Source organism: Neolamprologus brichardi, chromosome 7 (genome assembly GCF_056152115.1).
Source record: "Neolamprologus brichardi isolate AB-2024 chromosome 7, ASM5615211v1, whole genome shotgun sequence".
Classification (NCBI taxonomy): domain Eukaryota; kingdom Metazoa; phylum Chordata; class Actinopteri; order Cichliformes; family Cichlidae; genus Neolamprologus; species Neolamprologus brichardi.
The window spans coordinates 42,204,712-42,229,032 of NC_142110.1; the positions used below are offsets into that span (position 1 = coordinate 42,204,712).

General features: G+C 38.8%; 2 protein-coding genes across 5 annotated transcripts in view; both read left to right on the top strand.

Annotated features, from left to right (window-relative positions):
- On the top strand, positions 1 to 8,423 carry swi5 (SWI5 homologous recombination repair protein). Its single transcript, XM_006788717.3, has 5 exons — positions 1 to 177; positions 688 to 736; positions 874 to 977; positions 1,203 to 1,297; positions 8,292 to 8,423. The coding sequence occupies exons 1-5, from the start codon at positions 83 to 85 to the stop codon at positions 8,354 to 8,356; spliced, it is 408 nt and encodes a 135-aa protein (XP_006788780.1). The 5' UTR covers positions 1 to 82; the 3' UTR covers positions 8,357 to 8,423.
- slc27a4 (solute carrier family 27 member 4) overlaps positions 8,294 to 24,321 on the top strand; it is a 21,636-nt gene continuing 5,608 nt past the window's right edge. The window contains exons 1-12 of one of the 4 annotated variants that reach the window (XM_087843610.1): positions 8,294 to 8,383; positions 11,951 to 12,112; positions 13,761 to 13,971; positions 14,075 to 14,258; positions 15,663 to 15,821; positions 16,744 to 16,813; positions 16,996 to 17,087; positions 18,276 to 18,385; positions 20,977 to 21,186; positions 23,004 to 23,130; positions 23,552 to 23,689; positions 23,784 to 23,948. In XM_087843610.1, the coding sequence (XP_087699736.1) occupies positions 8,349 to 8,383; positions 11,951 to 12,112; positions 13,761 to 13,971; positions 14,075 to 14,258; positions 15,663 to 15,821; positions 16,744 to 16,813; positions 16,996 to 17,087; positions 18,276 to 18,385; positions 20,977 to 21,186; positions 23,004 to 23,130; positions 23,552 to 23,689; positions 23,784 to 23,948 (1,663 nt within the window). In that variant the 5' untranslated portion in view covers positions 8,294 to 8,348. Of the gene's footprint in view, positions 8,384 to 10,147; positions 10,568 to 10,781; positions 10,976 to 10,996; positions 11,187 to 11,950; positions 12,113 to 13,760; positions 13,972 to 14,074; positions 14,259 to 15,662; positions 15,822 to 16,743; positions 16,814 to 16,995; positions 17,088 to 18,275; positions 18,386 to 20,976; positions 21,187 to 23,003; positions 23,131 to 23,551; positions 23,690 to 23,783; positions 23,949 to 24,321 lie in introns of those variants that run through there. The other 3 variants (XM_006788715.3, XM_006788714.2, XM_006788716.3) reach the window with 3 other exon arrangements.

Sequence of the window (24,321 nt, forward strand, 5' to 3'; positions counted from 1 at the left end):
GAACTGCAAACTTCCTTTTCCGTGTTCAGCTGTCGGATGTTGTATTAAACCAACACTAACACACATAATTCCTAAAGGCAATATGAACACGGAGCAGTCCGTTGAAACTATTTGTGAAAGTCACTGCCCAGTTTCGACACCGGAGGGAAATGACTCAAAGAAAGGACAACTAAAAAGGTAACTGTGAGGATAGCTTACCATTAATGTTAGCCTTAACGCCAGCCACCAACTCACAGAGCAACTTGTATTTGCAGCCGAGCGGTTCATCTGGGTGCTTCATTTATTCTGTTCACGCTTTAAGGCTTGTTTTACATGTAAACTGTACGTGTTATTTTCTTTTTTTTTCTTTTCTTTTTCGCTTAACACATTAAATAAAATAATTTGTAAAATAATAGCAAGCTTTTGTAAAAGAAAAACAGGCAATTTACTGGCAGGTATTATATTTTTAGCCATATCGTAAAATATAATTCCTGTCACTTAGCCAAAGCTCCAAGTTTAATGTTGTAAGATGAAGTTTACTTAACTTAAAACACAAGTGACATAATGTGTTTAATGTGTACTTAAACAATTGTCCGATCTTGAGTACCTTTACTGCAACTAAGCTATTGTTGCTGTGATTGGCTTAACAAAATTGCATCCAATTTTATCCATATTTTTTCATCATTAATTCATTCCTTCTTTTTGTAGAACTCCATTATCCAAGTTTAAGAAAATACATTCCCACTTCAAGTCACCTGTAAGTAGCTTTCCTGTCTTCTTTTTCACACACACACACACACACACACACACACACACACACACACACACACACACACACACAAACAATCACCCATAGCATGCCACACATGCCTTATTCTGTTATGATTGTCACAGCTTCAAGTACTTGAGAGTGCTAAAGTCAGCCCTGCAGAGGAGGTGGAGGAGCTAGAGAGGAGAAGAGAGCAGCTGGATACAGAGATAGCACAGCTGGAGGCTGAGTAAGTACAGCTGTGTTGTTCTTGCTGTATTTCTGTCTTGAGGTCCAACTTGAATGCTATGGGTAGTGATGGTTCATTGTATCATTAGATAAACAGAACTCAGATTTAATCGTCCACCTGCACATAGCAGTTTAGCTTTTTTAGATGTTTATAATTTTGTGTCTTTGCCTGCATATGACCTTTTGCATAAATCTGCTGAGACCATGTGTGTGTATATGTTTTTAGGGGCTATAGAGTAGAGGAGCTGGAGCATCATATTGATAAGTTGCATGAATACAACGACATCAAAGACATTGGTCAGTCACTCCTGGGTCGTATAGGTAAGAGAGAAAAATACATTTCAATTCAAGTTTTAAGTAGCTTTCAATGTATGTAGTAATAAGTGAAGCTTGGTAAATTAAAATTATAAAGGTATCTTATTAATGATGTTATAACTGCTGATGTGAATATTACTGTGATTCAGTAATTAACATTCACCCTGAGCATCAACTCTTGTAAACACTGGGCATAATATTTTCTTCAAGTGATCTCAAGTGTGAAAAATGTTTATCAGTCACTAACACTATCTTATTATAATACACCAAATTTCTCTCTGTTTGTCCCATGACACTTCTTATCTATCTGAGGTACTAATACATCATCATGTTGCCTAACAGCCACTTACCTATCAACAGGCTTAAGTGACCCATTTTTAACATTGATGCATCACAACAACGTTATAAAACCACCATTTCAATTTAATTTCACAACAGTAACATCAATTGTATTTCCACAAATGTTACCTGGCAATCATGTAATGGACTAAACTGATATTTATATAGGGATGAGTGCAGTAGTACCTTTATTTTTTTAGATGATGGGTCGTGGACATGTTCCCTTAATCACATCCTTAATTTTAATAGAGCATTCTGGCATTTAGGGTGGCACATCTAAACTTACCAATATTTTCCTACTCTTTGGAAAATCTGTCAGATTATGAGGCCATCTTATGCACAGCCCTTATCAAGTCACTCCACAGACTCGATTGCATTCGGGTCTGAGGTCTGGCTGGGTCTTTCAAAAAATGTAAAAGTCATTCTTTCGTTTGGGTCATTGTTTTTGTTTTTTTGTTTTTAAACATCACTAAAACTGGGCATTTTAGCAGGGGTGTGTGGATTTTTCTATCCACTACACCTTCTTTACAACCATGACATGTGAAGTCCACTTGCTTGAATTAAATTTTAAGTATGAGTGTTGGTTAATTTGCTGCATAACCATAAACGTACATTGTGATGAGAAGTGTGAGAGTATTAAAAAAATGTAAACTAAGAATTATAATGGAAGATTTAACCTCCTCAGTCAGCCACTGGAGGGCAGCAAAGAGGGGTGTGCCTGCTTTTTTTTTTCTCTGTTGAAACAGAAGTATTTTTAGTAAACCTTATGCAGTAATTAATAATATGCTGCACATGGGATTGCTTATAAAAAAATCTTTAGAAAAAAAAAGACTTGAAGAGTCCTGTGTTTAAAAGGTTAGCCACTAAAAATCATGTAGTTTTTGTGCTCAGTGATTATATTGGCTAATATTGAATGGGTTTCAAATTTGGTACTAACTTTTAGTAATTAAATTAATTAACTTGCATATCAGATAATGCTTGTACATCACTGGCATGCTGCCCACACATTTCTTCCTCTCTTGTGGAGTTCAAAAGGTTTTCTGACCAAAAAAGGAATTTCACCTTTTTACTAAAAGGGTAATTGTAATTTATCATAGTCATAAGGGTTTTTTTGTATCCCTGTTCTGCAGCTGCACAAGGTTGAGTAAGTAGGGTGAAGTTCAGTTTTCATACTGGAAGGAGTTCTGGTGAATCACGGTCATGTCATACTACCTAAGGGTGTGTGTGTTTTATTGTAGATAAAATCTTGATGTTCCCTTTCCATTTTAGTCTGTGATTTTAAATGTACAGTGCACCAATACACTTATTTCCCACCTATGAACAGTCTGTGTAGAAAAGTTAGGTGATCTCTCATAGTAAAACTGTGCTGAGTTAAATGTTAGCATTCTCTTCAGGTTCTCTGTCAGTACAGTGAAGAGTCACGATGATAATGACTTCTTAGTGAACGGAGATGGCATTTCCCCTCTGACACAATAGCTGTCTTTCACATCACCCGCAGGCTGACACACAATTACAATCTCTGTCTATAGATGCATGCATTCAGTAACACGTGCATATATATATTCAAATACAAAGACGTGCCATCATTCTTTCTTCTCCCTTCTTTCTCTCTCAAGCACACACTTTCACAAAGGCTCTACACTTAACGCACTGAGTTGCTGTTGTACTGTATACTGTTATTCTGAGAGGGAGGAGTTGGGTGGGCAGGCCCCGGAGTGAGGAGACAAGAGGAGATGCCCTGCATTACCCTCTAAAGACAAATGTCCTTTGTCTCATGTCCATTTGTCTGTCTGTCTGACTGTTTGTCTGAGTTCATGTTGCTACTTAAAATTTTGTCCTTTTTTGCATATATTCACCACTTTAAGGTTTTCACTTCTGAAATTGCTGAAAAAGTGGTCATAGAATATAACAGAAAAATGGTGCAGATTGTGATACAAGCACCAAATTTGGCATAATTACTTGATTAGCTGTTTGAAAAATTATTGCTGATTGGACACCAAGATCATTGAAAAGCAGACATACAAGTTTAAACATCTCAGATTCATTTTTCCCATTATCAAGAGCCTAGCTGTAAGATATATATGCATATGTATCATATTATTTTGAAAGTAATGTTCAGTCAGTTTTGTTGTGTCTTTAGTAGACACATTTTTGCAAACATTTTATTAACAACTACTTCAGCAATAAAAACAGCATAGAAAGCAAAAATGTTCATGGTGATAGTATCTGCCTCTGTACTCACGTTTACATCCATACTTGGTCAGTTCCTGGCAGCGTGCAGCTATTATAGGGAGTGTGGTCCATGAAACTGTACAGACTTCTTCCTCAGTCTTAGCCCAGCCCCAGATGATTCCTGCCTGGTAGGCAGCATGCTTTGCATGGTCCCTAAGGGCTGCACTTGATGATGGAATAGCTCTTCTCTCTCCATGCAAGGCTCACTTCTTACCTCATGAACTTGTTTAGTCATACATCACTATGACAAAGTGCTTTAGATGATGCAGGTCATTGTCAGACGCTTCAGAAGGAGTCTAAGTTTAACAAAGGTTTTAATAATTTCATGACACATGTCCTTATGTCCGTAGGGTATTTGAAAGTAGAATGGGAGACAGAGCCTTCAGCTTTCAGGCCCCTCTTCTGTGAAACCAGCTCTCAATCTGGATTTGGGAAATAGACACCCTCTCTACTTATAAAATTAGGCTCACAACGTTTCTTTTTGATTAAGCTAATAGTTATTGCTGGATTAGGTGGTCCCTGAGCTTCCACAGTTTGTCTCTTGTCCTGTCTTCTTCCCATCACTCCCAACTGGTCACGGCAGATGGCTTCCCTTCTCTAAGCCTGGTTCTGCCTGAGGTTTCTTCCTGTTAAAATTGAGTTTTTCCTTCCCACTGTCTACAATGCTATAATGAACACATTGGTGCCCTTTGCTTTAATGAATGAGCTGACGTCTAGTCAGAGTTGCATCTCTCGTATACCCCAGTGTCAGCCTCCTCTTGGCTGAGACAGCATCTAGGCACTTGGTACTTGTGATTGCTACAAGAGGCCCTCTTGTAGCAATCACTGGACTACTGATTGTGTCAGATTCACGAACCTTGTTGGCTAGCAACTTGAACAACTCTGTTTTATTGCTGTGATCTCTGAGAAAACCGGAGTTTATCTATGACTTTATACACCATCAATGTCAGAGCTATAAATGAAGTTCATCACATAAACTGGATCTTCTGTGTGCTTCCCTCACCTAGTTTAGCCCACGAACCAATGTTGTTGACCAGGGTGTGCTGTGCACAGGTAACTTCTTGGGAGTCACAGATGACAGATAGTGGTGAGGACCAGTGTCAGTAGTTCATCCATGGGATGTGGCTGAATGCTGAAACAAAGGCACTGCTCCTACCTCTATGCCCCATTTACCCCGTGCAGTAGCGCTACTAGCCTAATAATATACCAGAAAAGTAAGCAAATGCTGCATGCTTCAAAACACAGAAATTGACACAAGATAATGAAAATCAGTAAATTATGTAGCAATTAAATGCAAAAACTACTTTTTCATGGGTCATATTGGCTGCCTTCTTGAAAAATGTGATTTTCATGTGGCTAATCAGAAAATATTATTATACAAGGGGCCAAATTGTACCGAATTTGGTGTTTGCATCACCATTGCATGATTTTGGATTTAATTTGATATTATCTGCTTCACAATTAGGGAAATATAGCATTTACCTTCTCAGATGATTATTTTGAACATATTCAACATGCAGACTTTCCATTTTTCCTGGTACACAGACTCCTTATAACAAACGATGCCAAAGTTTATTTATCCCTTTAGCCCAAAATTAGTTTAGTATTCAGAGAGAGTTTTTTTAAATTTTATTTCAAATTAAATGTCATGAGACTTAAGAGACAACAAGCAGGATGCGTAATTACTAAAACCTCCTTCCACCTTCTTAGTAAATGCTTAAATTAGATGTTGGCATTATCATTATCATCATTATTATTACCAGGCGCTATGCCAAGTATTTAAGTATAATCAGTGTTGGGGAGTAACGGAATACATGTACCGCCGTTACGTATTTAAAATACAAAATATGAGTAACTGTATTCCGTTACAGTTACCGTTTAAAAAGGTGGTATTTAGAATACAGTTACTTTGTTGAAATAAATGGATTACACGGCGGTACTTTCCTGTTTCATATTGTCGCGGGTCAGGACTGTTTGGGTTTTGTTTGACAGCTATGTTCTGTTGTTCCAGGCGGCAGCGTTACGGTTGCCATGGTTACAGGGTGACACTCTCTCTCTGCGGGTTTCCTGGGTGAGAGAGGTCTTTTTGTTGTTGTTGTGCTAAGCTAATAGGCAGAATGCTACAGGTATAGCTCTAAAGAATGTAGCATCATAGGCAGTGTAGTCCGTGCTGCAGGAAGAATGGACTGCCATACCCGTTATGTGTCTGTGAGCGAGGGAGGGAGAAAAAGGAAAAGTACGAGCTGTCCTCGAGCAAAAACGGGAGCTGGAAGCATGTAAATATAATAATAACCACTGCAGCCAAGAAGAATGCCTGACGAGCCCAGTTGTAAGTAAGCTACTAAGACTCGGCTGTACACCGTGTTCGTGTTTTCCTCCAAAAACACGTTCAAAGTTCCTTTGGAGCAGCCGTTCAACGCCTCTCTTTGTCTCTCGCAAGCAAAGTTGACCCAGACAACAAAGTAAAGCTATTTTTCGGCTACGAGCCTGACACAGAATCCACCGTATTAGCCAGAGGTCCCTTTACTACGGTTCGGAGCCGTGGACCTTCAGTAACAGTAATAAATCACAGCAATAGTACATTCATGTAGTTGTAAACAGCATGATAATATATTAAGTAATCCAAAGTGTTCAGAATACGTTACTCTCATTGAGTAACGTAACGGAATACGTTACAGAATACATTTTGGGGCATGTACATTTTAAAAGTAACCTTACCAACACTGAGTATAATCCATCATACAGTATCGTTAAAAGCGGATTTGGTAGGTGCCAAAGTTATCATTCATTGTTACATTTAGCATCCACCCCACAGCCGTTGCTGAAATAAGAACAAGTCCTGCAACAGAACATTGTCTCCACTGAGCCCTGAGGGGTTTACTGTGAAGCATAAATGAGTTAGCAAGTTGTAACAAGCCTAAAGCCATAAAGGTGGCTCTCTTTTTACCGCGTTAGGTCACCATAGTAACTAAACACATAACCTGATTCAGAGTTATATTACATTTAAAATCAGCTGTAGGCACCACATCTCAACTGATTCTTTTCAAGACAACATGCTCCAAATTTGATTTTAGATTCTCTGCTTAAGGAATATGTTTATACTGTACTAATACCTCCAAAGGAAGCCTGCAGTAAAGTCACACAGCAAAGTTACAGCAGTGCAACATGCGCTGCATGATCACAGGAATTTGCATGCATTCAGTTGGTGATGTAGAAAATTTTTACATGTTTTATGCTTGACCCTAATCTGCTACCAAGTCTGTTTTACACGGCTGGAATTACAGGAAATACGCACAACACAGGTCAGATAATATATCACTCTACTTGTAGGCTAGTTATCAAGGAGAATATCAACTAAGGAAAATCAACTTCACTGTGACCAGCTAAAATCTAAAGTGGTTTCCACATCTTCTTCATCATGTTATGGGATTGTGTCTGACATAAATGCGTTGTTGTTTTAAATGGATCCGTTTTGATGTTGTAATGTGGAGTGTTCATGTAAAAAGTAAATGGTAAAAGGTGTAGTAACATTTTGTCTCCTAGCATTGTTACCTATCACTCTTCTACTTTTACAGCTTTTTCTTTATAGACCTCTGTCTGCTGTTCTCCTGTCCCGATGTCTCTGTTGAAATGGGCGGCACTGAACTGATCCTTAAAAAGAAAAGTCAGCTGACATATCAGAGCTTGGCTATGTTGAGCTTGCTTTGTAGCACACAACTGTGGTGTCAACCTCACACAGGTGGTCTTAGATTATATAAAGAGGCAGAAACACCTGAGACTGAAAGAACTATGCATAGTGCTCCAAGGTCACTGGAGTAACCTAAATGTCATGTGCGATTCTGTTTTAAAGACAAAAAAGAATAGTGAGGCCAAATGTTGATTGTACTTTTTTATTCCACTTTGCATAGTTTAATTTATCTGCCTGAAAGCATTCTCACTTAATTTTTACTAACAAAACACTGTGAAACAATATTAATAGGCAATTTATTAAAAAGTATTTGCAGGGTTTTTTTTGCCGTGTGTGTGTTTTCATTTTTTGACTGTTGGATAAACAGATTTGTACTGAACTTGGTAGTTATGCAACTAACAAATATTAGACTTTTTATATGCCCTTTCTTTGCCAAGCAGTTATCTATCAGGCTGGACCCAACATAATTCAGCATAGTTTGATTCTGTAGAATACTAACGACCCCAAGGTTCAGCTAGCGGGGCTAAGTAACTGGAAATCTTTAAAATATTGGTAATAAAACACAATGTAGATTATCAATATCCTTTAAATACTTCTGGTCATACCTCTTTTACCAAGTGCAAGCCTCGTCTTTAGCCTGATTAATTTTTCGGTGCTGTACTCTTGGCCTGTTCAGTGTTTTGTGGTTTGTTTGAAATGTAGGCTAGAGGGAGTTGACCCTGTAATCTGTCTGTCTTGCAGCTGCTCTGAGAGGGACCACCACACGAGATCTCTACGCTCACTTTGGTTTGGAACTGGATGACTGAACAAAAAGAGAAAATGAAAATAAAATGGTGAGGACGGTTCTTCTGACAAAGAAAACTGCAGGAAAAATAAGTTAAAGACCACAAACTTATTAATAGATTTGATGTGCCCTTTTTTCCTGGCTAACAATTTTGATAATGAAAGGACAGTGGGATTTTTCCATTATGCTGGCATGGTATTTAAAATAGTCTAGCTATTCAAACCTTTTAGTGGGTTCATTCCAGTCTTTCAAGATCTCTCTGTGTGTACAAGGATGTAAATGCTGCTGAGGGTTAATTTAAATGTTTGAGCTTACCTAAATAGAACTAAAGTAAAGGCCTGTCTGTACTGGCTACTCAAATGGCAGTCGTTTTCTAACTTTGATTGTTTGGTTTGTTATTTACAGAAAAGATAAGAATACTGGAGTGTTAAACTGTACTACCAGTAAGTGACATGAATTTAATAAATGAGATGCTTAAATATCACAATTTATAAAGATACACCGTCTTTTTGTTTCAATTCACATCCTTCACCTAATTTAAGAAAGGGTACTGGGCAACTTTCACAGATATTTATGGTTTTCTGTCTGTCAGCACTTGAACTTCTGAAACACAAAAGCTCTGGTGGACTCGATGTACTGAAAAAAAGCATAGCATGCATAATACAATCTAAGAATCAGTGATAAGTGTCATCTGTTATCAAGAGTTTGACAACGCCTGTGATACTCTCATTAACTTGATTGGCATCTGTATTTGCTTGTGAAACTGAATGCACAATGGAAATATATCACTAGCAGGTCGAAGCTGGTCAAGTTTTCTTGCCCTGATAATTGCATCTCTTTATCATTCAGCTAAGATCCCAAACACTAGTGTGTATGGGATAGCAGTATGATAATTGTGTTGTAAAACTTATCACCTTTTTGTGACTCCTTGGTATTACTACAGATCGAGTCCACTATTTGACCCAAGGTTACACTTAACATGTTTTTTGCAAGAGTTTCCAAACAAGTCTGTCCTTGTCAGATCTCTCCGGGACCACTGGGAGCGCGTCCTTTGTTGACCTGCACCAGTGACTCTCAACGGCTTGCTATCGTAGACTTTTTGTAATCCACCCTGGTTATGCAGTGCAATTCAAGAGATGTCACGTTGCTAGTATAAGCACTGTGTAAAATGTCAAGGTCTTTGTGTTCTGCAAATGTAGACAACAGGACATTTCTTGGCTTGAAGTTGCAGCAGTCCGTAAAGCAAAAACAATTATTCACGAGCCAACATGTAGTATAGAAATTGTTTGGTGCCAAAGTTTTATTGCAACACTTGAGAGCAGTTCTGTCTGGCTCAGCAGTCGTACATTTAAGTATGTATGTGACATCTACGAGGAGTTCAAATAACTTAATGTTATTTTCAATCAACCTAGCCTTTGTACTGAAAAATGGCAAGTTACAGTTGTCATAGTAGATCCGCGTCCTCTCTGGCACACAGGACGGGTTAATCCTGTCGCTATTGTTCGAAAACCTGCCCTTCCTAATTCCACAGTCCTCCGGGAGCCCTGTGTTGACATACATAGGCTTAAAGAAAATTTCTAGCAGGTCGCAGCAGAGTAAAGAGTGAATGGCATAAAAAGGCGTACTCATTTTGCATCAGGGCCTTGTCACAACCGCGTTGAAACTGCTGCGCGTGCTGGCCTCGTTGACTGAGCTTGCTGGGCCACACCGCATTTCCTGAACCGCAAACACCCGCCTCTTGCCGGATATGACGTAGAAAAGACGTACATTCATGTTCTTGATTGGCTGTTGCACCCGTCCGTCAACTTTTATTCCTGATTCACTGATTTGACGCTGACGGCAGTGGGCGGGCGCAAGTAAGAAAATTATAAGGTCATTTGAATTACGCCTGCTAGTGAGCTTATCGGCTACAATGAAGCCAGTGATTATTTAGATGATTATGACAATGAACGGATGATGATCGCGGGATCAAAGTCGACGGAGACTGCCAGGCGATTTCGAAGAAGGAGCAGCGGGTCGTTGTGATATTAACAAAGAGGGGGGGGATCCCAGTGCTTGTGTCAGCCCGTGTGCGTTTCTCTGTCAAGCCGACCGAGCGGCGGTGAAGAGCGGAGGGAGGGAGAGAGTGGGGGGGCGACCAGGCTAGCCTGTAAGCCGATCAAGGTGGAATTGCACACAACGACTTTCACGTTTGGGATTTCTGCGCACCTGCATGCTGTGAAGGAGGTGCAAGGTATGTAAACGGAAATGGGTCTCAGCCCAGATCGATCGGCGTGGTGTTTGACGGACCGGCCCGTTTATTATTCGCCAGAAGAAAGGAGAGAGGAGCAGCGGCGGCTCGTCATCTCCTTGTCAGCGATTAACCCGCTGACGGGACTCGGGGTGTCCGATGTTTACATTTGAGACGGCCATTTGTCCCCGACAAGCAAACCGTGCAATTACACCATATGCCTCATCTTTATCTCCTGAAAGAAGCTGCTCATGGTGTCACGCTGTCCGCTTCCTTTGAGCCGATGCGCACAATACGTTGCGCATCCTGTTTCCCTGGCGCGCCTGTTACCATGATAACCTACATCAGTTTGATGATTTTGGCCAACGTCGTTGCAATAAAAAAGGCTTCGTCTGAAATGCACATGGCATGGTTAGTGAGGTGTAACCTTGCCAACAGTGGGTTGAGCCTTCCCCCTGTCGTTGCCACAGCCTCTACCGCAATGCTACGCGCCATGTAAATTTCCGGGTTCGGCATCAGCGAATGATGAAGCTCTTTTCTTACCGGGAAGTGGCCGGCCACTTCTCCCCTTAATGCATCTCTTTCCCTCGAACCCATCACGTCGATCTGTTTGAGGTTCAGGGTAATGTAATCGTCCACACAGAGCTCTCCTCTGTGCTTGTTTATATTTTAGCAGTGGAGTTATTTAATTTGCATGATGGAACCAACATCATCACAATTACAGCCAGATGTATGGAGGCATTGAGGGGGTTATAAAATGGCCTTTTGATGATGATGAACTGAAATCAATCATCTCTATATGTATTGTGCTTAAAGGCTATTTAAAAAATAACAAACATGGGTGTCAAGATATCATTTACTGTTTAGGCTTATCTTCCTGGCTGTATCAGGTGGCATCTGGGAAACTGTCAGCATGTGCTGTCTGCTGTCACTTTAGACGGTTTGCTGTGAATTCAGAACAGAGCCTTTAGGCTTCTTTTTGTTTTCTCCTTCAAGCAAGAAGAGAAAATTTAAGGGTTCCACCCAGCTTAACACATTTTATAAATGTTTTACAATCTTATCTGTAATCATGAATACCCAGAGGTCACCCAAGACTCTAAATTTCCACTATTTCAAATGGTAACCCTTCACCGCAACTTCAGTCTACCAGAGCTGACTCAGTGGATTGAAATGGACTGCAGATATGTAAACAAAACCATAGACCATAACATTGTTAAGGCGTTGAGTCGTTTACGTATTTAAGGAAGTGGATTCAAAAATTCTGTTTGCTCATATAACCTGCACGTAACCTTTCAGTCATTTGGCCTGAAATGTTTGTGATCAGTAGATACAGAAGGGGCTGGCAGACCCTTCTGTATCTATTTATATGTGTGTGCATTCTTTCAGGATGATGCGTCTAGCATGCTGCACTGCCCTGCTTTTTGTGTTGAGGCTGCTGGTGGGCTTGCCCTGGTACCAGGTTCTTCCAGCCATCCTGATCTTCTATCTGGGAAGTGGAGGATGGAACTTCCTGGATATCTTTGCCAAAACAGTTGGCAGAGACTTACAGTAAGCATTGGAATTATGTTTGTTTGCTAAATGCAAAATCATAAAATTGGACCATAGATGCATTATGTCTTCCAAATCATTTGGCATGAGCTATGTCACTTTTAACTGTGACCCAGTGGCCAATTTCCTGTAGTTTTGGCTCTGAAATTCAGACATAGAGTTAAATGTGACCTCAATAGTCAAACAGTACTAAATCTGCAAAAACAGGTGAAATCCATGCTGATAAATTCTCATCGTCACCACATAATTGTCACAAACAAGGGTTAGTTCCTAAGCCCTTGTTAAGAGCTGGCTAGATATTCTTTCTGTACCTGTTTCTAAACACGCAATCTCAAATATTTAAGACAAAAGGTCCAGAGGACAGAGAAAAGGGTAGGAGCAAATGTTTTAAGTGGCATACCTAAAGCCAGTATTTACAAGTGGAAACTGGCATTGTAGTTGGTTTGAGGTTAACTTCCTTTTTTCCTCAATAGCTGCAGTAATCTTAAAACAGGAAATTGTAAATTATCTCTTTAGGGGAACAGCGACACAATAATCTACCCATTAGGGATTACTGCCATTCAGGGACCCATTATATACAAAGGTCACCCAGTTTTCTCATGATTAGAGAACGAAATATTACTGTTTGTCCTCCCTTTCTGTTAAATTGTCATAGAAAATGTGCTAGCCACATCTAATGTTTAGTTTTGTTTATACTTTTTATTATCTTTGCTTCTGGCACGCTGCATCTTCTTGATTAGAATTATGACGTTAACTTGTATTATTGATCAATTGTATTATTGTCTAAAGTGTCAAGGTTAGAAAGACTCTGTACAGCATTGGATCTTAACGAATCATATATTTCACACAGTGACTCACGAGCTGTTGACGAGGCATTTTTGTGTGACAAAGCTCAGGTATATACATTGTAAGAGTCCCTAAGGCATTAGAAATAAATAGGCTATAGTTTTATAATGGGTACTGTTCTTAAGCAATAGATCTGTATGAGTAAGAAAAGGCATAAGAAAAGAAAGTAATTAGCCTCAACTAGCTGTGCACCAATAAATGCTTATCTAGACCATCATGAAATAACTCTCTTATGTAATGATAAGCGTATTGTCGCTACCTCACTGTAGCCAAGAAGTACTTTGGCTTATTGTTTTTTTATGACATTTCTGTAATTATTCACTGCTCAGGAGATTGCACACTACCTTTGTACCACAAATGTAAATGTACCACAAATGTAAAGTGCTGAGAATTGCCATTCATGCATAATTTGACCTTGTGGGCCTCCAAGCCATATCTGTTAAAATATTTTATGCTTTGTAATGTGGATACAGTTCGCAATACATTCAAGTACAGATTCTTTAAAAGGTGGTTTATGTATTTTTGCAAAAGGGAATTTGGTGGCTCGTTAGACAAATGTTTGTTGCCAAAAGACAAGATACATCAAGTTGTCTTTGTTCATTTCTCAGATGTATTGATACATGGTGTGGATTTAAGCAGATGAGCTGCAAATGTTAATGCTAATGTTTAAAAAAAAAGTGCAGTGTAATGATCTCAGAGCTGGAAAAATAACAGCAAATTATGAACAGTGAAATGGCTAATGTTGCTGGGAATCATTAAGTTATTTGTTCTCTTACAGTAATGTTTTCTTTTGCTCCTTCAGTGCAGCCAGTGTTTTACTGCGGGTGAAACTGAACGTCAGGCGCCACCTCAGAGAGAAGAACACTATTCCCAAGATCTTTGCTGAAACGGTGCACCGTCATGGGGACAAAACAGCGCTCATCTTCGAGGGCACTGGGGAGAGATGGACTTTCCGACAGTTGGATGAATACTCCAACAGAGTGGCTAACCTGCTACTGGAAAGAGGCTTTAAGGTAGATGTACAACACAATAAAGCTTCATTAAAAGCAATTAAGCAAAAGCAAATCTTTTTAAAGTTATATTACTGTCTTTTTTTGTTTTTGTTTCTGTCATTAGGAAGGTGATGTGGTGGCCCTTTTCATGGAGAACAGATCGCAGTACGTGGGCATATGGTTGGGCATGGCTAAAATTGGAGTAGAAGCAGCTCTCATCAACTTCAATTTAAGACTAGATGCTTTGGTCCACTGTGTCACCATCTCCAATGCCAAGGCTGTGATCTTTGGTTCAGAGCTAACTGATGGTAAGAGCAAAGATGGCAGATGAAAGTTGGATAGATTCGAAAGTTAGACGAGAAAGCTGAGGCATAACAGTCTGTACAGCATCGTCATATGCTGATGAATGCTTTTCTGATTCCTGTGCAATAAGAGAGGTGAGTGGTGAGGGGAGACAGCCACAGAGGTCATAAAGACAAATGGGTTTTGGAGGAGGTGTTTCTTCAGTATCAGCCAGTAAAGCTTTAAATGACTGATAAACACAAAGAAGGGATAAGGTAATGAGGAGGGACTGCCACTAGTCTGCAGTGTCCAAGGTCTGAGCTCTGCAGAGAAATGTGTTGCATGATAGGAGGCAGATAAAAGGCAGAATCACTGTGACATAGACACATCTGATAGTACAGTGTTCAGGTCAAATCAACTGAGGGTTATGGTTTTTGTTAGGGGCTAGATCAAACCATTACACACTGTTTTAAAATCATGTTGGTTTTTATACATCATCAAACATCATTGAAACAAATATATTGTTTCAATTAAATTAATTACAGCACCCAAAAAAATAAATTGTGCATATCTCTCCTAGGTTACACCAGCCTTGACATTATATCTGAAATACTGTCAAATAGATAAAACAAATGAAAAAGTCATTTTCACTTGCCAGTAAGATTAGGATTGTAGTGAGTATTAAATTAAATGCCATATCATCATATTTGTGTGTTTTGTATGTTTGACATTGCGTGAATTAACTCTCATTTTGCTCACTCTACAAACCTGCAGACATGCCTTTGTATTACCTGAGCTTGAACTCTCATTATCTAAAACTGCCACAGCTCGGTAGGATGGTCAAGTATTATTTGTAAATGTAATTCACTCTCTTCTTGGTGCCTTCTTGGGTCCCTGCCCAATATGGAAAGCCCTGATCTCAACAGCTATAAAGAGTGAATGATTTTTGAGCTGGTCACTCTGAGATCAAGGGAATAGTCTCTGTACTGGGTAATGGATTTTTAGTGTGTTTTATGCCTTTAAGTAATTGGAAACACAGCTCTTTTACAGAATAGGTCAAAATTCAAGCTACTAGTTTTAGTGCCTAGGCATGACATAAGGCTTTTGGATCTTTTTTCCCCTCAGGTGAAATACGAGAGCCGTTTCAATTTGTTGTTTCCCTTTTTTTGCCTGATTCACTTCCTTTCACATTTTTTGTGACACTGTACCTCAATATGCTTTCTCTGTAAACATTTCAAGTTATTTTATCCTTTAACCATTCGTATATATTGTATTTTACACCACTCTCTATACTTTGTTTTGTCATTGATTAAAGTTTGCAAATGATGCAAGCTGTCTTGTATTTAAATGTTGAACAATGTGCAGCTGTCTTGTGATAAGGATATGTGAAATGTATTTGATGTATTTGAATTTGTTTCTGTTACTCACAGCTGTGTCTGAAGTCCATAGTTCAATGGGGAAAGCAGTGCAGATGTTTTGCTCTGGAGACTGGGATCCCAAACGAGTCCCACAGGGAACAGAGTGCCTCGAGCCCCTGGTGGCTGGTGCCTCTTCTCATCTACCCCCTCGGCCAGATCGCAGTTTCATAGGTAAAAGCACCGTGTCCATGAGATCTCACAACCATTCAGGATCTGAAATTTTCTTTTTTTGGTTTAAAGTGATATCTTCCTGCAGGTCAAGAAAAATGTCACTGAACAATGCTGAATAATGATTTTTCTGGTTAGCAGTCATAAAATTATGAAAAAATCCTAGCACCAACTCTAACTAAAACAACATACCAATTTCAGAAAGCTATTTGTTTGCATTTTTGTCTCTCTAGCTGCACTGACTACTTGGCAGGTGTCGAGTAATATTTTTGGGTCCAAGGAATGACTCACAGTCATGTGAAATCAAATTTCTAAACTTATATTGACAAAAAAAAAACAACTTCCACTGAAGCGAATTGTCAAGAATGTCACTTTTGTTCTGTTTGATATATTTCTTACCACAAAAAAGACAGACCCTTTTAACTATTTCTTCACATAATGCACTATATGTTCATTAAATTAAAAATTTGTGTAATTAATGATACAATGGGCACAGGCAAGTAAGAGTTATACCTATCATTAATCATCTTCCTTTGTTTTATTTTGATAGATTTAGGGATTTACTGATGACTTGTCACGAGGCAACTAAAAGTATTGCCTTTTTAAGACAGTGCAAAAGGGAAAACAAATGGAATCCACAATGTTCACAATCAAGTCATGTCACACTGCTTTTTTCTGTCTCCATGCTTCAGTTCTGTAACTTCAAAAAGGACTTTATAATTAAAACTGTGAATATTCCTGTAAATAGAGATGAAAGGTGAGTATTTACCCTCCTGCCAAACTAATCAAAAGTGAGGACTCAGCAGTAAATTAAAAGTAAACATTTAAACTAAGCATAAATGTATAAGTATAAGCACTCAAGCACATGATAAACCCACTCATACCAGATTCTGCTATTGTCGTACTCTCACTGTGCTGTTTTCAGATCGCCTGTTCTACATCTACACATCAGGAACCACTGGGATGCCTAAAGCAGCTATTGTTGTGCACAGCAGGTAGGAAGGAGGCAAACAGACACACAGGAATGCAGCTGTTCTCTTTGTTAATCCATGTAGCTTTCATGTAAAGAACAAGCAGTGTTGTTAAAAAGTGAGAGGAATAAATAAAACTAAATGCTTTTGTATTTGCTCATTTGACTTTTTTCTCTTTTTGTTCATCACCCTGCCCTGGTGTTCAGGTACTATCGCATGGCAGCTTTGGTGTATTATGGCTTTAGGATGACATCAGACGATGTATTGTATGATTGCCTTCCACTTTACCACTCTGCAGGTATGTCTGTTAAAAGAACATAAAAGGGTAGGAGGTGTTTTAATCTACAAATGAGTTGGAGTGTTTCCTCCAAAGTTTGATTAATATATTATTCAGAAAACCGTTGCTTTTTTCTTGGTTTAAACAAAACTGTGTCAGTAAAGACCTCCAAAAGGGAAGATACTCATTCACCACCTGTAATCGTTTAAAACATCTGATAAAAGGAATGTTTTAAGACCATAAACATATAAAAGAGAACAAACCCCAACAAATATTTTCATTTAATCACCCCAAAATAATGAAATATAAATAAATGTAAGAAATTGGTGTTCTACAAAAGGCAGCCACTAAATGAACAAATGTGAGCAAAACTAAATTTAACAGCCAATAATATTACTGCTAGTTTGAGGACTGAGGTGTTTGATCAAAATAGTTTTGCTGTAATCCAGCGGAAAATGTGAGAGGAGTCAATGCCAAACACTATGCTGCATCTCTGTTTATTTGCTTTTAAGTACATTAAAAGTGGAAAATATTTTGTATGTAATGTTTCCATCAGTTGTTAGTGGGATACTTCTTAATAGCAAGCACCCACTTCACAGTATTATTTGCGCTGTTTGTGCTCTTGACCACAAAATCAAAATGTTACGATGCTTTTATAAGGTGTTAAAGTTTTAAAAAAAGGTAATTTCAGCAAATTGCTAGGTGATTGCAAAACAACATGACTATAATGATTGTAATATCATGTATAAGGAGGTCATTTTAACCTGTTGCTAGGTGGTTGCTAGGCAACATGACAACATCTTAATGAAATAAAATCTGATAAGAACCATCAGGCGGTAAGATGTGCCAAGTTTCAAGTTTGGTTCATCACCCTGTGATTGTGTGGGAGGAGTTGGTGGATAATAAAAACAAACATAGATGTAAATTTTGTCTATTACAGTAAGATACTAATTATAACTCTTCAAACTTGGAGAGACTTCACTAGTTCATGTTTTCTTACTACAATGTTGTGTTGTAATTTTTGCAGATAGAAAGATTAGTTATAAAAGGCCAGTTTGCAAATGCTAATATGTCAACCGTCACTAACTGTTAGCTATCATTGTTCAGTTTTCTGGAATGTAGATAGCGATATCTACGTTCATCTGATAATTGCTTTGGTTTAAACAGTTTTTGCTTATGCTTTTTTTTTGTTTGTTTGTTTGTTTAAAGGAAACATTGTGGGAGTTGGCCAGTGCCTAATACACGGCATGACTGTAGTCATCAGAAAGAAGTTCTCTGCCTCACGGTTCTGGGATGACTGTGTCAAATATAACTGCACGGTAAGCATGTTGCACAGTCAGGTGAAAAACAAACTGCACCCTCTTTCACTTCTAAAGTTTCATATACCATGAAATAATTTTTAAAAATCTGTTCCTTTCCAAGTCTTATCATTATGTAGATGCAACCTGAGATGACACAACGCAAGACACATTGACACATCACCATGTCATTATTTATTTAACAGAAACTTAGCCAAAATGCAAAAGGTTAGTTTAAAAACTAACCATGATTCACTAGCTTGTAGAACCACCTTTAACAGCAATAACTTTAAAGTAATCGTTTTCTGTATGACTTTATCAGTGTCTCACATTGTTCTGAAAGAATTTTGGCTCACTCTTGTTCACAGCGTTACTTTAGTTCATTGAGGTTTGCAGGCATTTGTGTGCGGCTCTGTTATGGTCGTACCACAGCATTTCAGTGAGGTTGAACCAGTTTTGGCCAAGCATTAGCTTTCAGACATTTAGTCTCATATTTGACTCTAAAATACTTTGCTTTACAGAAGAGTTCATGACTGAGTCAGTGACTGCAAGGTGCTCAGGTCCCGTGGCTGCAAAACAAGCCAACATCGTCATCCCTTAAAAATTAATGTGAGGTGTTTGTCGCTGTGGCATTATGGCCAAACACTGGAGACATGACGGTCTCATCTGTTTAAAGCACACTGGTCAGGAAGTTTTGATGATTTTTCAGAAGCAACATTGCAAAACTAAACCGTGCTGCTATATTCTTTATAGGGAGAAAAGACTTTTTCCTGGCAATGTTTCCAAACAAGCCATACTGCGCAGTCTTTTTCGAAATGCACTGTCATGACCTTTAATATTTCACATGCTAACCAAGGCTTGTAGAGTCTGAGATGTAGCTCTTTGGATTTTTGCAGTTACTTTAAGCATTCACAGTCTGACCTTTGAGTAAATTTGCTGGAACATCCACTCCTGGAAAGATTGGCAAATGTCATGAATGTCTTCCACTATAATCTTTCTTACTTTATAATGACGGACTGAAAACTATTTAGAAATAGCCTTATAACCATTCCCAGGTTGATATGTGGGTAACAATTGCTTCTCTAAGATCATTGTTCATGTCTTTCCTCCTTGACTTTGTGTTAAGACATGCCTGAATGTTCCAGACCAGGAAACTATTAAAACTTCTACTTTTATAGAGGTGCTCAAACTTGGTGATGACCAATTCATCAATTGCATTTGATTAGCAGCACTCTGCTGCTTCTTACTTAAGGGCATACTGAGTTTTTCACAGCACTGCTTAGTTTTTTGTTACATAAAGTTAAACGGTAATGAGTTGATGACCATCTGCAGTGTTGGGGAGTAACGGAATACATGTGCCGCCGTTACGTATTTAAAATACAAAATATGAGTAACTGTATTCCGTTACAGTTACCGTTTAAAAAGGTGGTATTTAGAATATAGTTACTTTGTTGAAATAAATGGATTACACGGCGGTAGTTTCCTGTTCCTGTTTCATATTGTCGCGGGTCAGGACTGTTTGGGTTTTGTTTGACAGCTACGTTCTGTTGTTCCAGGCGGCAGCGTTATGGTTGCCATGGTTACAGGGTGACGCTCTCTCTCTGCGTGTTTCCTGGGTGAGAGAGGCCTTTTTGTTGTTGTTGTGCTAAGCTAACAGGCAGAATGCTACAGGTATAGCTCTAAAGAATGTAGCATCATAGGCAGTGTAGTCCGTGCTGCAGGGAGAATGGACTGCCATACACGTTATGTGTCTGTGAGCGAGGGAGGGAGAAAAAGGAAAAGTACGAGCTGTCATCGAGCAAAAACGGGAGCTGGAAGCATGTAAATATAATAATAACCACTGCAGCCAAGAAGAGAGCCTGACGAGCCCAGTTGTAAGTACGCTATTAAGACTCGACTGTACACCGTGTTCGTGTTTTCCTCCGAAACAATAAGTTCCGTTGGAGCAGCCTTTCAACGCCTCTATGTCTCGCAAGCAAAGTTGACCCAGACAACAAAGTAAAGCTATTTTTCGGCTACGAGCCCGACACAGAACCCACCGTATTAGCCAGAGGTCCCTTTACTACGGTTCGGTGCCGCGGACCTTCAGTAACAGTAATAAATCACAGCAATAGTACATTCATGTAGTTGTAAACAGCATGATAATATATTAAGTAATCCAAAGTATTCAGAATACATTACTCTCATTGAGTAACGTAACGGAATACATTACACAATACATTTTGGGGCATGTATTCTGTAATGGAATACATTTTAAAAGTAACCTTCCCAACACTGACCATCTGATGTTTTATTTAATAAATGAAGCTAATAGGAAGATTTGCTGAGGACAAGAAGATTTTCTATTGTTATCTCCTGCTACATGAAGCCTTAAAACTGAAACAGTGTGTCCCTGTCCCAGATTTGATTTATTAGGTACAACACAGTAGCACATTACACATCCTACCCTTTTTGAGAATATGTCTTTATATCATGTCATTTTCAGTAAAAATCCTTTAAAGATTTCAATTCTTTGTCCAACCATTGTATGTTTGCTGTAAAGCCATTAAGCAGTCTTTTTATTTTTAACTTTTGTCTCATTACTGATTGGTTTTATTCCCACTGTCCTCCAGATTGTGCAGTACATTGGAGAAATCTGCCGGTATCTACTGAACCAGCCAGTTCGTGACACAGAGCGACAGCACCATGTGCGCATGGCACTGGGCAACGGCCTGCGTCAGTCCATATGGGAGGAATTCATGAACCGCTTCAACATTTCACAGATTGCAGAGTTTTATGGAGCCACAGAGTGCAATTGCAGTCTGGGCAACTTTGATAACAAGGTAGGAACATGTCTCCCAAAAAAAACTGGTGATGTTGAACTGGCAAAATTTAATTTCATTATGAATCCAAATGTTTAAAATGGCATCACTGTGGTAAAGTATTGTCTTTTAGAATCCCAAAGTCTGCTTAATTAATCAAGTTGCATAAATTTAAAAAAAGAATTCAGAGGTTTTTTGTTTTCATTAATGCTCTAAGGTCACAATATTAAACATAACAGCACCTTGTAAGCTGCTGTAATACAGTTAGGTCTATATATATTTGGACACTGACGCAAGCTTTGTTATTTTTATCTGTTTACTAATAGATATTCCAATTATAGTTAGTTATAGTTATAGACTCCCAGCTTTCATTTGAGGGTATCCACATTTCTACATAGCCACTGTCTTTTTAAAGGGACCAAAAGTAATTGGACAATTGACTGAAAGGCTAGTTCATTGGCAGGTGTGGGCCAGTGAAATAGCCTTTGTCATGTTATTATCAATTAAGCAGATAAAACGCCTGGAGTTGATTTGAGGTGTGGTGATTCCATTAGGGAGATTTTGCTGTGAACATACAACATGTGGTCAAAGGTGCTCTCCATGCAAGCCATCTGTAAGTGGCAAAAACAGAAAAAACACATCGGAGAAATTGCTGCAATATTAGAAATAGCAAAATCTACAGTTTGATACATCCTGAGAAAGAAATCAATGGTGAATTCAACAATGCAAAAAGACCTGGACACACACACAAGACAGAATCATTTCCATGGTGAAAAGAAATCCCTTCACAACAGCAAACCAAGTGAACAACACTCTCCAGGAGGTAGGCATATCAATATCCAAGTCATAAACGAAAGACTGCATGAAAGTAAATACAGAGGATTCACTACAAGGTGCAAGCCACTCTTAAACCTCAAGAATAGATAGGACTTTGCTAAAAAAGTCAATAAAAAATCATTTTTTAAAAACTAGCGGAGTTCTGGAAAAACATTCTTTGGAAGGATGAAACCAAGATCAACCTCTACCAGAACGATGGCAAGAATTAGTATGGAGAAGGTGTGGAACAGCTCATGACCCAAAGCAACCACATTATCTGTAAAACACAGCGGAGGCAGTGTGATGGCTTGGGCGTGCATGGCTGCCAGTGGCACTGGGACACTAGTGATGATGTGACAGAGGACAGAAGCAGCCAAATGAATTTTGAGGCGTTCAGAGGCATACTGTCTGTTCAAATCCCACTAAATGCACTAAAATTGATTGGGTGGTGTTTCATAATAGAGATGGACAGTGACCCAAAACATACAGCTAAATCAACCCAAAGAAGTGGAATATTTTTGGATGGCCAATTCTGATCTTAATCTAGTTGAGCATGCAATTCACTTGTAGAAGACTAAACTTTGGACAGAAAGGTCCACAAACAAATGACAGTAAAGGCCTGGCAGAGCACTAAAGAGGAGGAAACCCAGCATCTGGTGATATCCGTGACTTCAAGATTTCAGGCTGTCATTGCCAGCAAAGGGTTTTTAACCAAGTACTGGAAATGAACATTTTATTTTCAGTTATTTATTTGTTTAATTACTTTTGAGCCCCTTAAATGAAGGGGGGTTAAAATGCTTTAGTTCCTCACATTTCTTTTATGCAATATTTATATTCAGCCCACAGAATTAAAGCTGAATGTCTGAAGTTCAACTGCATCTGAGTTGTTTCATTTAAATTCATTGTGTCAACGTACAGAACCAAAATGAGAAAAATATTTATGGACCTAACTGTATGTGTGCCTTTCATTGTCCTCACCATACTGATAGATTTATGGTTGCTGCTCTTTGTCTTTGCATCAGATGGGAGCGTGCGGCTTCAACAGTCAGATTCTACCCTTCATCTACCCCATCAGACTGGTGAGGGTTGATGAAGAGACCATGGAGCTAATTAGGGGACCTGATGGTGTCTGTATTCCTTGTAAACCTGGTGGGTTTACAGCCTACTTGTACCAAACATCTCTTTTAACCCTAACAAGCTCAAAATAAGTTTACAATGTTATTTTTAAGTAGCAATAAACACCTTGTGTAGATACACAGCTCATACATTCCCATAAAAATGGTCCATGTTTCTTTATTAACTAAAGATGAACATGTCATCTGTATTTTTAGCAGTAATACTTTGTAGGTTTCTAAACACTAAGGGTCAGCTGACTGATTGATAGTGTTAAAACAAAGCTAGAGTAGTTTACTCATCAGAAAGGCTGTGACCGCTCAGAATTATAGTATGGCACTGTGTTTATAATCTGTGTGTTAAACTTTCCAGAATACATAATATGCATAAGCTGTTTTATTTAAGATCCTTGGGGGCTCCAAAAAGACTAATGTTCCTTATCTCTTTCTCATTCAAGGTGAGCCTGGACAGCTTGTTGGCAGAATCATTCAGAATGACCCTCTACGTAGGTTTGACGGCTACGTCAGCCAAACAGCAACTGACAAGAAGATTGCTCATAGTGTGTTTAAGAAGGGAGATAGTGCCTATCTGTCAGGTTGGTGCACTTAGCCACACACACATATTGAGTAGTTTACCGTATGCCATTATGACTGAATGAACTGAATACTGAATCATTGCTTTCTCACTAGGTGATGTGCTGATCATGGATAAGTATGGCCACATGTACTTCAAAGACCGAACAGGAGACACTTTCCGCTGGAAAGGAGAGAATGTCTCAACGACCGAGGTGGAAGGAACTCTAAGCAGACTCCTAGATATGAAGGATGTCGTTGTGTATGGAGTGGAAGTACCAGGTAATATCTTGGAATTTCTGTTTTTGTTTTTTGTTTTTTTTATACTTGTCATTAACATCCTGGGTAATACATAAATGTTGGCTAATCAGACACACTGGCTTTTTATATGATATATTATATGATATACCTTAATTTTAACCGAAAAGGAAGCTTAGGGTAATTTAGAAATCTTTGCTTGGAGCTACGCTTGCTGGATAAACTGATTCCGTTGTTTCCAGAATTCGCAGGACCGTCTGGACTACATATTGCAGATGAATTACAGCAGAGCAGATGGTTTTGATATTGATATTTGATATTCAAGGATGATTTTTTTTTTTAATTTAATGCCCAGCAAACCCAGGATGGTAAACATTTTGAGTTTATTTCTTAGAAT